Source organism: Manis javanica, chromosome 8 (assembly GCF_040802235.1).
Source record: "Manis javanica isolate MJ-LG chromosome 8, MJ_LKY, whole genome shotgun sequence".
Classification (NCBI taxonomy): Eukaryota; Metazoa; Chordata; class Mammalia; order Pholidota; family Manidae; genus Manis; species Manis javanica.
Genome location: NC_133163.1, coordinates 49,304,460 through 49,323,085, shown reverse-complemented (window position 1 = coordinate 49,323,085; position 18,626 = coordinate 49,304,460). Strand labels below are relative to the sequence as shown.

General features: G+C 37.8%; 1 protein-coding gene across 2 annotated transcripts in view; it reads right to left on the bottom strand.

Annotated features, from left to right (window-relative positions):
• Positions 1-18,626, bottom strand: part of NEMF (nuclear export mediator factor) — a 56,588-nt gene that overhangs the window by 4,010 nt on the left and 33,952 nt on the right. For both annotated transcript variants that reach the window (XM_073211284.1, XM_017669169.3), the window contains 6 exons: positions 17,499-17,778; positions 16,709-16,751; positions 16,513-16,562; positions 4,794-4,947; positions 614-691; positions 247-444 (listed from right to left, as the gene is read on the bottom strand). In XM_073211284.1, the coding sequence (XP_073067385.1) occupies positions 247-444; positions 614-691; positions 4,794-4,947; positions 16,513-16,562; positions 16,709-16,751; positions 17,499-17,778 (803 nt within the window). The remainder of the gene's footprint in view (positions 1-246; positions 445-613; positions 692-4,793; positions 4,948-16,512; positions 16,563-16,708; positions 16,752-17,498; positions 17,779-18,626) is intronic.

The following is an 18,626-nucleotide window of genomic DNA, read 5'->3' as shown; positions in this document are numbered from 1 at the left end:
TATTTTAAGTTCCCACCAGAATTGTAAAGCCTCTCTATAAAATTATTTTCTAAAGGCTAATGATAAACTTTTTGTCAGCTATAAGTACTATTTTTGTGCTTATACACTGCAATTTTAGTCTCTTAGGTTGTATTTCTAAGATGACTTACCACTAACTGTAGTGCCCTAAGTCTCATGTCCTGGGAACCCTGGGATAGTTGGTCACCCTAAGTAAGAAGCAAAAGCCCCAGTGGGTCGTAGCCCTACCTTGTCATCATGTGGATCATCTATAGCCATGTCTTGTAACTCGTGAGTTACAACCTCAAGGGATGGAGTTTCTCTCTTTATGATGTCAGAAACCCTTGGTCCACCTCTAGGTTTCTGGGGCTGTTTCTTCACTGGTTCATCCTTTGTTTTTCCTTTTTTCCCTTTCTTCCCTTTTTCTTCTTTGTTCGAACCTGCAGACTAATTTACAGGGAAAAAACCAGTTAATATTATCAGTATTTTCAATACTGTATTGAATACAAAATACAAAATTGAATACAAAAATGTATTTAATGTCTGCCATATGATAGGCAGTGGTCTGGATGCTTCTTTAAAAGCAGAAGAAAAAATGTTTTTAGATGTTACTTACTCCCAGCAATTTCATGATGAGTTCCCGTTCTTCTTCATCTTGGTCTTTGTATTTTTCCTTCATTTTTTTCATTTTGCTCTAAAAAATCAAAGCATCTTGGTTGAAAAACTGGAACAGTAAAAAAATGTCAACAAATATTTGTAAACAAAAGGTACTTGTTTAATTCTCTGTCAAAAATCCTTACTGAGCAAGGTACCATTATACTAAACAATGGGTGGGGACTAAAAAAAAAAAAGGATGACTAAACATAGTCCTCACCCTCAACGATTAACCATCTGGTGGAAAAAGAAGATATATAAGGAAAAAAATTAATGCAACATATTCTAAATGTAAACAAATTATTTCTAAGATAATTTAGAGACATTTATTTCAGCTTAAGTAAGAACTATGGGGAAGAAATAAAGCAGAACTTGAAAGTTAACCTTAAAGGAAATCAATTTTATAGTACTTGGGAATACAGAAAAGGCAAGATGATGAGGTAAAGACAGACAAAAGAGTAATAGCAAGTCATCTCATTTGGTTGGAATCAGGATACACATATAGAGAAAGAAGAGCAAATCAGACAGCAAAACTAAGGTGGGTACTTATTGTAGAGGCTCATAAGACTCTGAATTTTATCAACTAAACTAATGATTTGTTATTCTGGTTACACATCCCAAATCACCCCAGTAGTTTTTTAAACTAAAGACTTCTAGGCCTCACTTCAAAAGAATTTTGTATTGATTAGTCTTAACTGGAGTCCCAATAATAAAATTCTAAAATGTTAAAGATTTCTTTAAAGAGGACATACAAAAAAAAAACCACTATATAAGAAAAGATTGATAAATCAGACTTCACTAAAATGCTGCTCATCAAAAAGCATGATTAAAAAAGTGAAAATAGCAAGACTCAAGATGTAAAAATTATTTGTTATACATATATCCAAGAGAAGGCTTGTATCCAGGATTAAAGAACTATATACATCATGAAAAAGCTGGGTGATTCAATTTTTAAAATGGGCACTTCAAAAGGAGGATATTCAAAGGTTTATTTAATACCCATGAAAAAGTGCTCAGTATCCTTAGTCACCAGGGACATGCAATTAAAGCCACCTGAGAATTCAGTATATACACACCTGAATGATCTAGAAAAAAACGAACAATATCAAATGTTAGGACATGGAGCAACTGGAACACTGACATACTGCTTGGTGGGAAATGGGTAGTATCTGTTTGTTAAAATCTACTATAATGGTAATATCTACTAAAGCCAAACACAACATGTACACTCTAGCCCAGCAATATATCATTCCTAACTATACACAATAAAAATGCACACCCGTGGACCTAACATATAAACTGTGGCAATCATACAATGGAATGCTATTAGTAATGCACATGAAGCTGTTACATACAAACATGGATGACTCTCAATGTTGACAGATGCCAGACAAAAGCATACATACCATAGGATTCTTTTTATATAAAGTCCAAAACAGGCAAAATAATCTATAGTGATTAAAGTAAGAAGAGCATTTTCTTTCTGCTGGGGATATTCATATAAATGCAAAAAGGGCATTTTGGAGTACCCACAATGTTCAAGAGTCTTGACCTGGGTGGTAGTTTCACACATACGTATTGTGTCAAAACTCATTGAACAAAACACCTAAAATGTGTGTCTTACTATATATACCTCAAAGAAATCTTGAGAATAAGATGAATATCACTAATAAACTGAACTAAGAAATGGAAAACCTGACAAAATGAAAAGTTTCTTGGAAAATATAAATTAGGAAAACCAACTTCCAAAAAACAGATATGAATGTACCTTTAATTACTAAATAAATGTAATTAGTACTTGAAAACCTACTCACAAAACTCAAATTATTAGGCCCAATTTTATAAGTAAATGCTATCAAATTTCAAGGAACAATCCATCATTTCACAAAGTTCAAGAGAGCAGAAAAAAAGGGAAAGGTCCCAAACTTATTTTGTGAAGCTGGTATAACCTAGTTACCCAAACAAGGCAAAGTATGAGGAATTAGAGGCCAATTTAATATTTTTTCCAAGTAATTTCCCTTATTACTGATTGAAGGAGAAAAATAATGCAGAAAAAGCATTCAATAAAATTTAACTCAGCATTGTAAAAATAACCTTTCTTAAAGGATGTCTACCAATAACCCATAGGAAACACCCCACAATGATAAAAAATCTTAGAAACAGTCCCTTTATGTAATAAAGATGTACTTTGTTAATTCTAATTAGTGTTGAGAATAAAGTAAATATTAGCAAGAAACTGAACCAAGAAATGGAAAACCTGATGAAGTGAAAAGTTGCTTGGAAAATATGTTAGGAAAACCAACTTCAAAAAAAGTTGATATGAATGTAACTTTATTCACTAAATAAATGTAATTAGTACTTGAAAACCTACTCACAAACTCAAATTATTAGGCTAATATCACTTCTGTGTAACACTGTACTGATGTTTGAACCACTGGAAATAACATGAGAACAATAGGAATAGATATCAGGATTAGAAAGAAAAAGCGATTATTTGCAGATAATATGACTGCCTACACATGAAGTATTAAAATATTCAATAGTATTTACTCTTACTAGATCAATATATAAAAATTGTCTTGCCACATACCAGCAATAACTAGGAAGTGAACGTTTTAAGAATATCATTTATAAAAAAAAAATAAGGAATAGATGAGTCTCTAAGGGAAAATATATCTTTATTGAAGAATATAAAATATTCTTACATAATTATAATCCATATTTATGGACAGGAAGACTCAATGTGTAAGATTTCTGAAGATGAGTTTTCCACAAACAAAAAATTTAGTGTATTTTAATTTAAAAATTCCATCAAGATTTGCCTTAGCACTTAAACTATCTGTAAAATAGTTCACTGCATAAGTGCACCATATTATTTATTATTTTATATCATATATTAATCATCCACATGATTTTTTTTAGGATAAATTCCTTAAAGTATAATTGCTGTGTCAAAGTGTAGATGTGTTGTTAGGACTTCTGCTGGTAATTCCCATGGTATGCACTCAATCATTTCCTGAATGACTGAATTATCTACTAATCAGGTGGGTGAAAAAATTCCCCTTGTTTACATAAGCATTTTTATATTACTTTTTTTCAATTCGTCTTGAAATTTTATTGACAGTTCTTTTCTCCACCCTGAATTTACTTTGGTATTTTTTAAACATATTATTTTTAGCCACTAATTTTGAATATTTCATACTTTCCCATTCTGTAATATTATTTTATCACATATTAAAAATTTAAATAGATAATCAATGGTTCTGTGCCCAGATTTTTATTGTTTCATTTTTCTATCTAGTTGTTCCTATGTTAATACCATTGTGTTTTAACAATTCTAACATTAAATGTTTTGCTACCTAGTAGGGAAATCCGTCCTCAAAAGTCATTCTCAAGATTTCCTTAGCTATTCTCTAGGATTTACTGTTTCAAATGAACTTTAGAATTATTTTATCAAGTTAATTAAAAATCTCAATTCTGATTAAAGTCATGTTGAATTTACATATTAATATAGGGAGAATTTATATTCTTCCTTTCCATATGTGTATTACATCCTTCATTTATTTGAGGCTCACTGGAAAAAATAGGAAATTCTGACTATTACGGACGGAGGAAAGATCATAAAACATGGCCTTCATTAAGATTTCAAAGGAATTTCACTTTTATAAAGATACACTGATATTAGTTCATAATCCCCTTTTTTACATTGCAACAGTATTTTTAAATGTATATTCTATACTCTCAACCTCTTCATCACCCACCTTTGATAAAATATATAAGAACTCTAACCAAAATTGCATCAGTAACTGAAAAACTACTAAGTCATCAATAAGGATCAGCACTCCCACTTACTAGCTGAGTGACTCTAGCAAATCACAATCTCCTACTCCTCTTCTACATAAAATGAGAGCTTCTGTCTGGACGACCTTAAAGGAACACAGAACACCAATCTCTATGATCCCTAAATTCCATATCTTTTAATTTTCAAAGGACGTCACATAGGATTATCATGATTTTACCTACATCTTATGTTTTACTTAAACTTTTAAAAATTCAATGAAAAAAAAATTAGAAGAGAAACCTCACAACTTTATTTATAAACCATATAGTACTAACTTGAACAGTCCACCCTGTTTTATTACCTTCTGTCCTCGCTTCATTGGCTGCACAGCTGGGACATTTTTGCTTGTGTTCTGATGAGTTTCCATGTGTAGAGCATTTTCCTTTTCTTTGTCCTTTCCCTCTATCACTTCTAAATCCCCTGAGTCACTTGGAAGCTTTTTCTTTTTCATTTCTCTAAATACAAATGAAATGAAAATATTCTCTAGGAGTCACTTCAAGTTAATTAAAAATCTCAATTCTGAAGCTTTTTCTTTTTCATTTCTCTAAATACAAATGAAATGAAAATATCTAATTCTTAGAATCTCAAATTCTTAGTGCCCTAAAAAAGTTACATGGGGAAGGGAACATGTACAATATATAATAGACCATGGCTTCTCAACCTAAGTGTCCATCAGTAAATGAATGGATAAAGAAGATGTGGTACATATACACAGTGGAATACTATTTAGCCATAAGAAACAAATCCTACCATTTGCAACAACACGGATGGAGCTAGAGAGTATTATGCTCAGTGAAATAAGTCAGGCAGAGAAAGACAAATACCAAATGATTTTCCTCATTTGTGGACTATAACAATAAAGCAAAACTGAAGGAACAAAACAGCAGCAAACTCACAGACTATGAGAGAAGGGACTAGCAGTTACCAAAGGGGAGGAGTGTGGCAGGGAGGGTGGGGAGGGAGGGAGAAGGGGATTGAGGGGTATTATGTTTAGTACATACAGTGTGGCAGGGTCACAAAGAAGACAGTGTAGCACAGAGAAGGCAAGTAGTGAATCTGTGGCATCTTACTACACTGATGGACAGTGACTGCAGTAGAGTATGGGGGGAACTCAATAATATGAGTGAATGTAGTAACCACATTGTTTTTCATGTGAAACCTTCACAAGAGTGTTTATCAATGATATCTTAATAAAAATAAAAATAAAAAGATCATGGCTTCTGCTTACCTTGGTAATTATGAGGCTACTGTATATAAAGAAGCACAAATCACACAGACAAAAGCTGAAAATTTTTCTCTATCATTCTTTCTGTCATCCAGGCTCAACACACTGTCACCTTGACTTATCCTTACTCATTAGCTACATTTGGTCCCTCAACATCTTGAGGACCAAACATTAGGATTTGTAGACTTTGTATCAAGTATGGCCTTGGCAGATCTTAGGTATTCAATAAAACATTGGTTCATTTGTTTAGCTGAATAAATAGATAAAAAATAAGCAGACTCGGGGGCGGAGCCAGGATGGCGGTGTGAGTAGAGCAGTGGAAATCTCCTCCCAAAAACACATAGAGCTATGAAAATATAACAAAGAAAAATCTTCCTAAAATAGAGACCACAGGACACAGGACAACATCCAGACCACATCCACACCTGCAAGGAACCAGCGCCTTGCAAAGGGGGTAAGATACAAGCCCCGGCCCGGCGGGACCCGAGCGCCCCTCCCCCTGGCTCCCGGCGGGTGGAGAGAAACCGGAGCGGTTTTTTTTTTTTTGGCGAGCGCTTTTTGGAAGCCTTAGAGGGACGGGCCCCCGTTGCTGGGGAGGTAGGGTGGCGGGACCGGTGAGCAGGTGCCTGGGAACAGTGCTGGAGGACAAAGAACACCCCGTGTTTCTCCCTGCGGGACCGGCGGGCGGGTGCCTGAGACCGGTGCCTGAGGACGGAGGAGGTCGCGCGGTTTTCCCCCCTTTTTTTTTTTTTTCTTCTCTTTTTGGCGAGCGCTTTTTGGAAGCCTTGAAGGGACGGGGACCCCAGTGTTAGGGAGGCAGGGTGGCGGGACTGGTGAGCGGGTGCCTGGGACCGGCGCCTGAGGACAAAGAATATCCCACGTTTTTCCCTGCGGGACCGGTGGGCGGGTGCCTGAGACCGGCACTTGAGGACAGAGGAAATCACGCGTTTTTCCCCTTCTTTTTTCTCTTTTCTGCGAGTGCTTTTTGGAAGCCTAAAAGGGACAGGGACCCCGGTGCTAGGGAGGCAGGGCGGCGGGACTGGTGAGCGGGTGCCTGGGACCGGCACCTGAGGACAAAGAATATCCCGCGTTTTTCCCTGTGGGACCGGTGGGTGGGTGCCTGAGACCGGCACCTGAGGACGGAAGAAATCGCGCGTTTTTCCCCTTTTTTTCTCTCTTTTTGGTGAGTGCTTTTTGGAAGCCTTGAAGGGACAGGGACCCCGGTGCTAGGGAGGCAGGGCGGCGGGACTGGTGAGCGGGTGCCTGGGACCAGTGCCTGAGGACAAAGAATATCGAGCGTTCCTTCCCTGCGGGACCGGTGGGTGGGTGCTTTTTGGAAGCCTTGAAAGGACAGGGACCCTGGTGCTAGGGAGACAGGGCAGCAGGACCAGTGAGCGGGTGCCTGGGACCGGCACCTGAGGACAAAAAAAAAAAAAAAAAATCGCTTGTTTTTTCCTTTTTGTTGCTGTTGTTGTTTTGGTTTGGAGAGTGCTTTTTGGAAGTCTTAAAGGGGCAGGACAGGTCACTTAGACCAGAGGCAGGGAATCTGGGGATCTCTGGGCACTATAACCCCCTGGGCAGCAGGGAGCACAGAGGCCCCTTACGGAGATAAATAGTCTCCTGGCTGCTCCCCCTCCAACGGGGCTCCACCATTTTGGAGGAACAGCCCCAGCCAGGCCAAGCCCACAGCAACAGCGGAGATAAACCCCAAAGCAACTGGGCAGGAAGCAGAAGCCCTGTCTGCGCACAGCTGCCCAGCACAAGCCACTAGAGGTCGCTATTCTCCCAGGAAAAGGCTACAAACCAACAAGAAGGGAAGCTCTTCCAGCGGTCACTTGTACCAGCTCTGCAAACTATCTCTATCACCATGAAAAGGCAAAACTACAGGCAGACAAAGATCACAGAGACAACACCTGAGAAGGAGACAGACCTAACTAGTCCTCCTGAAAAAGAATTCAAAATAAAAATCATGAACATGCTGACAGAGATGCAGAAAAAAATGCAAGAGCAATGGGATGAGATGCAGAGAAAAATGCAAGAGCAGTGGGATGAAGTCCAGAAAGAGATCACAGATGTCAGGAAAGAGATCACAGAAGTGAAACAATCCCTGGAAGGATTTATAAGCAGAATGGATAAGATGCAAGAGGCCATTGAAGGAATAGAAGCCAGAGAACAGGAACGTATAGAAGCTGACATAGAGAGAGATAAAAGGATCTCCAGGAATGAAACAACACTAAGAGAAATATGTGACCAATACAAAAGGAAAAACATTCGTATTATAGGGATACCAGAAGAGGAAGAAAGAGGAAAAGGGATAGAAAGTGTCTTTGAAGAAATAATTACTGAAAACTTCCCCAAACTGGGGGAGGAAATAATCGAACAGACCATGGAATTATACAGAACCCCCAACAGAAAGGATCCAAGGAGGACAACACCAAGACACATAATAATTAAAATGGCAAGGATCAAGGACAAGGAAAGAGTTTTAAAGGCAGCTAGAGAGAAAAAGGTCACCTATAAAGGAAAACCAATCAGGCTAACATCAGACTTCTCAACAGAAACCCTACAGGCCAGAAGAGAATGGCATGATATACTTAATGCAATGAAACAGAAGGGCCTTGAACCAAGGATACTGTATCCAGCACGACTATCATTTAAATATGATGGTGGGATCAAACAATTCCCAGACAAGCAAAAGCTGAGGGAATTTGCTTCCCACAAACCACCTCTACAGGGCATCCTACAGGGACTGCTCTAGATGGGAGCACCCCTAAAAAGAGCACAGAACAAAACACACAACATATGAAGAATGGAGGAGGAGGAATAAGAAGGGAGAGAAGAAAAGAATCTCCAGACAGTGTATATAACAGCTCAATAAGCGAGCTAAGTTAGGCAGTAAGATACTAAAGAAGCTAACCTTGAACCTTTGGTAACCACGAATCTAAAGCCTGCAATGGCAATAAGTACATATCTTTCAATAGTCACCCTAAATGTAAATGGACTTAATGCACCAATCAAAAGACATAGAGTAATAGAATGGATAAAAAAGCAAGACCCATCTATATGCTGCTTACAAGAAACTCACCTTAAACCCAAAGATAAGCATAGACTAAAAGTCAAGGGATGGAAAAACATATTTCAGGCAAACAACAGTGAGAAGAAAGCAGGGGTTGCAGTACTAATATCAGACAAAATAGACTTCAAAACAAGGAACGAAATAAGAGATAAAGAAGGATACTACATAATGATAAAGGGCTCAGTCCAACAAGAGGATATAACCATTCTAAATATATATGCACCCAATACAGGAGCACCAGCATATGTGAAGCAAATACTAACAGAACTAAAGAGGGAAATAGACTGCAATGCATTCATTGTAGGAGACTTCAACACACCACTCACCCCAAAGGATAGATCCACCGGGCAGAAAATAAGTAAAGACACACAGGCACTGAACAACACACTAGAACAGATGGACCTAATAGACATCTATAGAACTTTACATCCAAAAGCAACAGGATATACATTCTTCTCAAGTGCACATGGAACATTCTCCAGAATAGACCACATACTAGCTCACAAAAAGAGCCTCAGTAAATTCCACAATATTGAAATTCTACCAACCAATTTTTCAGACCACAAAGGTATGAAAGTAGAAATAAATTCTACAAAGAAAACAAAAAGGCTCACAAACACATGGAGGCTTAACAACATGCTACTAAATAATCAATGGATCAATGAACAAATCAAAATAGAGATCAAGGAATATATAGAAACAAATGACAACAACAACACTAAGCCCCAACTTCTGTGGGATGCAGCGAAAGCCGTCTTAAGAGGAAAGTATATAGCAATCCAGGCACACTTGAAGAAGGAAGAACAATCCCAAATGAATAGTCTAACATCACAATTATTAAAACTGGAAAAAGAAGAACAAATGAGGCCTAAAGTCAGCAGAAGGAGGGACATAATAAAGATCAGAGAAGAAATAAACAAAATTGAGAAGAATAAAACAATAGCAAAAATCAACGAAACCAAGAGCTGGTTCTTTGAGAAAATAAACAAAATAGATAAGCCTCTAGCCCAACTTATTAAGAGAAAAAGAGAGTCAACACAAATCAACATAATCAGAAATGAGAATGGAAAAATCACGACAGACTCCACAGAAATACAAAGAATTATTAAAGACTACTATGAAAACCTATATGCCAACAAGCTGGAAAACCTAGAAGAAATGGACAACTTCCTAGAAAAATAAAACCTCCCAAGACTGACCAAGGAAGAAACACAAAAGTTAAACAAACCAATTACAAGCAAAGAAATTGAAACAGTAATCAAAAAACTACCCAAGAACAAAACCCCGGGGCTGGACGGATTTACCTCGGAATTTTATCAGACACACAGAGAAGACATAATACCCATTCTCCTTAAAGTGTTCCACAAAATAGAAGAAGAGGGAATACTCCCAAACTCATTCTATGAAGCCAACATCACCCTAATACCAAAACCAGGAAAAGACCCCACCAAAAAAGAAAATTACAGACCAATATCCCTGATGAATGTAGATGCAAAAATACTCAATAAAATATTAGCAAACAGAATTCAACAGTATATCAAAAGGATCATACACCATGACCAAGTGGGGTTCATCCCAGGGATGCAAGGATGGTACAACATTCGAAAATCCATCAACATCATCCACCACATCAACAAAAAGAAAGACAAAAACCACATGATCATCTCCATAGATGCTGAAAAAGCATTTGACAAAATTCAACATCCATTCATGATAAAAACTCTCAGCAAAATGGGAATAGAGGGCAAGTACCTCAACATAATAAAGGCCATATATGATAAACCCACAGCCAGCATTATACTGAACAGCGAGAAGCTGAAAGCATTTCCACTGAGATCGGGAACCAGACAGGGATGCCCACTCTCCCCACTGTTATTTAACATAGTACTGGAGGTCCTAGCCACGGCAATCAGACAAAACAAAGAAATACAAGGAATCCAGATTGGTAAAGAAGAAGTTAAACTGTCACTATTTGCAGATGATATGATACTGTACATAAAAAACCCTAAAGACTCCACTCCAAAACTACTAGAACTGATATCGGAATACAGCAAAGTTGCAGGATACAAAATCAACACACAGAAATCTGTAGCTTTCCTATACACTAACAACGAATCAATAGAAAGAGAAATCAGGAAAACAATTCCATTCACCATTGCATCAAAAAGAATAAAATACCTAGGAATAAACCTAACCAAGGAAGTGAAAGACTTATACTCTGAAAACTACAAGTCACTCTTAAGAGAAATTACAGGGGACACTAATAAATGGAAACTCATCCCATGCTCATGGCTAGGAAGAATTAATATCGTCAAAATGGCCATCCTGCCCAAAGCAATATACAGATTTGATGCAATCCCTCTCAAATTACCAGCAACATTCTTCAATGAATTGGAACAAATAATTCAAAAATTCATATGGAAACACCAAAGACCCCGAATAGCCAAAGCAATCCTGAAAAAGAAGAATAAAGTAGGGGGGATCTCACTCCCCAACTTCAAGCTCTACTACAAAGCCATAGTAATCAAGACAATTTGGTACTGGCACAAGAACAGAGCCACAGACCAGTGGAACACATTAGAGACCCCAGAAATTAACCCAAACATATATGGTCAATTAATATTTGATAAAGGAGCCATGGACATACAATGGCAAAATGACAGTCTCTTCAACAGATGGTGCTGGCAAAACTGGACAGCTACATGTAGGAGAATGAAACTGGACCATTGTCTAACCCCATATACAAAGGTAAACTCAAAATGGATCAAAGACCTGAATGTAAGTCATGAAACCATTAAACTCTTGGAAAAAAACATAGGCAAAAACCTCTTAGACATAAACATGAGTGACCTCTTCTTGAACATATCTCCCCGGGCAAGGAAAACAACAGCAAAAATGAGCAAGTGGGACTACATTAAGCTGAAAAGCTTCTGTACAGCGAAAGACACCATCAATAGAACAAAAAGGAACCCTACAGTATGGGAGAATATATTTCAAAATGACAGATCCGATAAAGGCTTGACGTCCAGAATATATAAAGAGCTCACACGCCTCAACAAACAAAAAACAAATAACCCAATTAAAAAATGGGCAGAGGAACTGAACAGACAGTTCTCCAAAAAAGAAATACAGATGGCCAAGAGACACATGAAAAGATGCTCCACATCGCTGATTATCAGAGAAATGCAAATTAAAACTACAATGAGGTATCACCTCACACCAGTAAGGATAGCTGCCATCCAAAAGACAAACAACAACAAATGTTGGCGAGGCTGTGGAGAAAGGGGAACCCTCCTACACTGCTGGTGGGAATGTAAATTAGTTCAACCATTGTGGAAAACAGTTTGAAGGTTCATCAAAATGCTCAAAACAGACCTACCTTTTGACCCAGGAATCCCACTCCTAGGAATTTACCCTAAGAACGCAGCAATCAAGTTTGAGAAAGACAGATGCACCCCTATGTTTATCGCAGCACTATTTACAATAGCCAAGAATTGGAAGCAACCTAAATGTCCATCGGTAGATGAATGGATAAAGAAGATGTGGTACATATACACAATGGAATACTACTCAGCCATAAGAAGTGGAAAAATCCAACCATTTGCAGCAATATGGATGGAGCTGGAGAGTATTATGCTCAGTGAAATAAGCCAAGCGGAGAAAGAGAAATACCAAATGATGTCACTCATCTGAGGAGTATAGGAACAAAGGAAAAACTGAAGGAACAAAACAGCAGTGAAGTTACAGAACCCAAAAATGGACTAACAGGTACCAAAGGGAAAGGAACTGGGGAGGATGGGTGGGCAGGGAGGGATAAGGGGGGGAAGAAAAAGGGGGTTATTAAGATTAGCATGCATGGGGGGGAGGGAGCAAGGGGAGGGTGGGCTGCACAACACAGAGAGGACAAGTAGTGACTCTACAACATTTTGCTAAGCTGATGGACAGTAACCGTAATGTGGTTGTTAGGGGGGACCTGATATAGGGGAGAGCATAGTAAACATAGTATTCTTCATGTAAGTGTAGATTAAAAATTAAAAAAAAAAAAAAAAAAAGAAAGAAAGAAACAAGGAAAGAAATAAGGAAAAGGGGGATTACTCCTTAACAGGATAAAACTATTGGTAAATCAAAGATCAACGCATGCTTTAAATATCCTTAATGTTGATCACTTAAAGGGTGTCAGATGATCAGCTATGGAGGTACTCTTTTCTGATAATATTCCTTTCTCTTAATTTAAAAAAAAAAAAAAAAAAGCAGTTACTGTGTGCTGACCTCCAATGAGTTCTGCACAGTGGTATAGAGGGCATGTCAAAGTGTGGGCAAAGGGTCTGTTTGTTTCTATGCAGGAGATCAAGGCCTAGCTTGGATACCCAGAAAATGAACTAAGATACGATATGAGGAGGTGCTTCCGGCATCAGCACTCTCTGGAGGACTTGTGCCGGGGGATGATCATCAAAAAGCCTCCACAGGGATTCGGACGATGCTGCGGTTGTGGCTGCATCCAGCCCACCGTCTCCTGGACTTGCCATAGGAATGAGGAGGGAGATGTCTAGGCTGGCATGTGCATACAGTGAGACAACGAATTTGACCGGATCTGTACTGTTGGAACTCAACCAGGAGTTGGGAGGGGTGCAAGTTGTAGCACCCCAAAATCTCATGACTATAGACTATCTATGGTTAAAAGAACATATGGGATGTGAACAGATCCCAGAAATGGGCTGCTTTAATTTGTTTGATGGTTCAAGTACAGTTGGACAATATCCATCATATCATAGATAAATTTTCACAAATGCCTAGGGTGCCTAAATGGTTTTCTTGGCTTCACTGTAGATGGATGGTAATTATAGATTTGCTTTGTTTATGTCACCGTATTCCTATTATGTTAATATATGTGTGCAAATTAGTAGTTTAAAACCTATACATACTTAAGGTACTATACAAGAAGATATGTCAAAGAAATAATCAATCCTCCCAAGTTTCCTTCGTATGCTACATCTATAGCTTTTCTTCTTCCTTCCTAATTACAACCCTTAAATAGAATTCGTGCCTCATATCGAATTTACCGAGTATCATAATTCCTCCAGGTGGTAAAGATACCTTGAGACAAGTGCTGGGCATAGAAGCCAGGCATAAATCTGCAAAGAAGTAAAAAGCTAACCTTTGCAAACAATATGGCTTCTCTCTCACTTACCAACTTTACATTTCCCTGTATGGCCCCGGAAGATGACTGGTTAGCCAGAGACGGGTAAGATTCCTCAAGGGAGGAACAACCTAAGACAGGCACAGTCGCAGGGGGACCATCAGGTGAGAATTTGGGGATCAACAGAGGTGAGGCTCAGAACCTCACCCCCCCTGCTTTGAGAGAAATCTTCTGCATCCGTGGATGTCTTGATGCCCTTGTCTAGCCTGGATTAATACTTAGTCCATAGGCACACACCTGATCATCTGATCATCTACATTTGCCTTCTTACAGCACTAAACTATGTTTTCTACCTTTATCTTGCATCTACCTACCACTTCAGCATTTTATTAAAAATAAAAATAATAATAATAGTAGGAGAAAAAATAGATAAAAAATAAGCAGACTAAGGAGAAAGGGGAAATTATATTGCTGTAATGCTTTCCATGGGCAATCTCTTCTATTCCCAATACCAATGTCCAGGTCTTCATTGCTTCCCACCCAGACTTCTTCCAATGTTTCCCCCATAATCTGTTCTACAATAACTTCTAGATTAATCTTCCTTGTTATCCAATATCCAAAATTTCAAAATGTCTCCTCATATCACTTTCAAGATAAAGTCTAAAATACTTAACTTTGCATTTTAATTTCTCCACTTTGGGCCAAATTCACTTCGCCAATTTTATCATCTACCAGTTCACAAATATGAACTCTCTGCTCTTTTCACCTCAGTCTATCATTTCCCCCAAAGCACTACACATATTACTTCCTGCCCCCAGTTTGTTCATGCTAATTCTCCTTGGAGTCTGAGACTGTATTTGCAGTTACCTAATCCTAGTATATCTTCAAGGTATATAGTCTGTTGGAATTTCCCAAAACACCTAATCTGAGCAATCTCTTATTCCTGAAATATTTATATATATATATATATATTTTTTAACTAAGATATTATTGATCTACAATCTTATGAAGGTTTCACATAAGTAACATTGTGGTTTCAACATTCACCCATTTTCTCAGTTCCCCCCCAACCCCCTGCAGTCAGTCAGTGTAGTAAGATGCTATAGTCATTACTTGTCTTCTCCATGCTGTACTACCATCCCTGTGACCTACCTATATTGTGAGTGCTAATTTTAATGCCCCTTAACCCCTTCTTCCTCCCTCCCCATCCACCCTCCCCCACCCCTCCCTTTGGTAACTGCTAGTCCCTTCTCAGCGTCTGTGAGTCTGCTGCTGTTTTGTTCCTTCAGTTTTGCTCTGTTGCTACACTCCACAAATGAGGGAAGTCAGTTGGTACTTGTCTTTCTCCACCTGGCTTATTTCACTGAGCATAATACCCTCTAAGCTTCATCCATGTTGCTGCAAATGGTAGGATCTGTTTTCTTTTTATGGCTGAATAATGTTCCACTGGATATATGTACCACATCTTCTTTATCCAATCATCTACTGATGGACACTTAGGTTGCTTCCATATCTTGGCTATTGTAAATAGGCTGTGATAAACATAGGGATGCATCTGTCTTTTTCAGTCAGGGATTCTGTTTTCTTAGGGTAAATTCCTAGGAGTGGAATTCCTGGTCAAGTAGTATTCCTATTTTTGGTTTTTTGAGGAACCTCCATATTGCTTTCCACAATGGTTGAACTAATTTACAATCCCACCAGCAGTGCAGGAGGGTTCCCCTTTCTCGGCATCCTTGCCAGCATTTGTTATTTCTTGTCTTTTGGATGTTGGCCATCCTAACTGGTGTGAGTCGATATTTCATTGTGGTTTTAATATGCATTTCCCTGGTCATTAGCAATGTGGAGCATCTTTTCATGTGCCTGTTGGCCATGTGATTTTCTTCTGTGATCTTATGCCTAAAATATTGTATCATTATGGATTGATGGCTGTTTCCTAAATCCCAGACTGAAAAGCTGCTTGAAGGCACAAGCTTTGTATTTTACCTCTTTGCATACTTGGTGTCCAGCACAGTGCCATGTACTTACTCAGAGAGTTCTCTGTAATTGTTTAATGATCTTCTCTCTCAAACAAAACAGTTCATGATCCATTCCAACCTAGGGGCTCTTCCTGAAATGCTTTATGTTTCAGACTTTTTCACTTTATAGTAATTCCTTCATTGTCCCTTTCCTTCCTCCTCATCTTTCTATTTGCCTCCTGAGACCTGCTATTTAAAAAAGAAAGAAACCAAGACTGCTCTTTTAGAAGAACTCTCCTAATTAATTTCAAGTACTACTGTTTATTCCTGTCAATATTACTCTAGAACCAGCCTGTCTATTTACAATGTAATCACTGTACATACTTACATATAAAAGATCTGTCTTGTGTTACTGGACCTACCTCGCTTACTCATTATAGTGACAGATTAGGGCCCTAAGACAGAAAAGCCTCCTAGAGCTGAATGTTGAAAACTAAACAAGATTTATGCTGAATTTTCATGATCTTAATGAGAGGTGTTTAGAATAGCCAAGTGATGTGTCATAATTGAATTGTTAATTTAAAAAAATTTACATGCTTTTCAGTTAGAAAACACAAATATGTTTACCTTCTTTCCTTGGCTGACAGATGTCTCCGGCTCTGTAACTTACTTTCACTCTATTAAAATTAAACAAAAAACAAATACAAACAGTAACATCACTACTATTAGTTTTTCAAAAAGTAAAATAAAAAAACTAGAAAATTATTCTATTCAGTGAGAAGGACATGATAAATGTCCTTCATAAACTTTGAAAATGGCTTACCATATTAGAAGATTCCTCTTTTGAAGCCAATTTCTGGAGGGACCTATGAAAACAAACAGGAAGAGTCCACTAGCCTACAAAAGATGTTCATTTACAAAGTCCCAAAATATTCTACCATATACTCTTAACTACTGTCAACCCTATGAATTTTCAAATTTGGTAAAATTAGAAAAAATAGAATCAGATTTCTCATCTCACACTTTTAAATATATTCTTAAACAGCTGACACGTACTGAACACTTACTATGTGGCAGGCACTTTGAGATGTTTTTCACGTGCATATAACCTTCACCAAAACCCAACGAAGGGGGGGTGTACCATTCCATTTTTACCAAGAAGAAAACTGAAGCTTAGTCATAAAGAAACTTGCACACCTTGAAACTCAACTGTGGTCTGACTCCTATGCCATTCTTAACTACTCCAATGATAAGACTTTTATAACTATTGTATTGTTTACTTGGTGATCAGTAAGACATTAAAGACTAAAACACCTAATTTTTTTTTAATGGAATTTCCTTTCTTGTATTATTAGCATTTTTATAACCATTTTACTTATTTCTATTTTGACCTAGTTTGGTCAGTTTCATACTTACTGTATTTTCCTACCCTGACTCCTGGGAATTTCTTCTGAAAGATCTACCCCCAACCAAATGGTATAAAAATAGTAAGACCATAGGACAATGAAGAATAAAAGAACTAAAGTTAATCTTGGTGTTACCTTTGTAAAGATGAACTCTTCATCATTCCCAGCTTACAAAATAAAACTTAATATAAAGGGGTTTTAAGTTACCTTTGGGATTGAAGGTGGGACAAATCAATGGTAGTATCAGGATAATTCAATGTCTCTTCTTCTTCATCCTTCATTTTAACAATAGCTTCCTGATCTTTTACCACCTCTTCAGATTCTCCTTCATCTTCAGAGCTTTCTTCCTGAATTAGTTCTTCATTAAGCTCATCTCCACCACTCTGAATAGTAATATCCTCTTGGTCAACCTGAGTCATGAGTTCCACTTCCACAGGGGTTTCTTGTAACTCCTCTTTATCTTCCTCACTGCTACTGTCACCTCCTTCTGTAGAGTTACCATAAGAAAAGTCAGAGTGCTGGCGCAACAAAACTAATGATTTCCTTGAGAACTTCATAAAAATATTTTCTTGACTCCTCTTTTCTCAAAAATATCACCAGAAAAATGCCTAAGCATCCCAAAGGATACTCTAACGTGGACAAAGGAGAGTCTGTATCATGAATTGGCTGGAATAAATGATCTCCAAGATCCCTTACCACAATTAATTTCTTGAACATTGCAACCATTTCTACAATGAAAACTACAAGTTGTCTTGGTTAGGTATTTCCAAAAAGGAAGACAAGAGAAGTCATTCTATAAATTCTGCCACTTTAATTATAATTTGCACATGAGAACTAAATGAGACAATACACGTTACAGAACTGGCACACAGCAGGTGTTTATACTTTTGCAAAAGAAACACTTGTCTAGTAGCAATAGTATGGTTTGGTTGCGTCACCTATAAAATGAAAAGCCAGCACCCCACTTGCTGATAAGGATGGTTGTGAAAATTCAATCAAAAACAATGTAAATAATACACTTTGTACTGTGTTAGGAATGTGGTAAAATTCAAACAAATAGTATTGTGTACTACAGTAGTCAACAAACAGTGCATTATTACTCCTAAAAAGAAATGGCCCTATGACAAAGAAAAACTAAAATTTTTTAGAGGGCATACTTTCCCTAGTTCCTTTCAGTAGGTAAGAAACCAACCACTGGAATAAAACTTGCCCTCCACTTGAAACAAATATACTATTAAATCAAGCTAAATTCTCCTGAGAAATTGCAGTTGTTATAAACTCATCTTTGTATCTCTTCTAAATCTTAAACTTAAAAGTTTAAGTTAAAATGCTCAC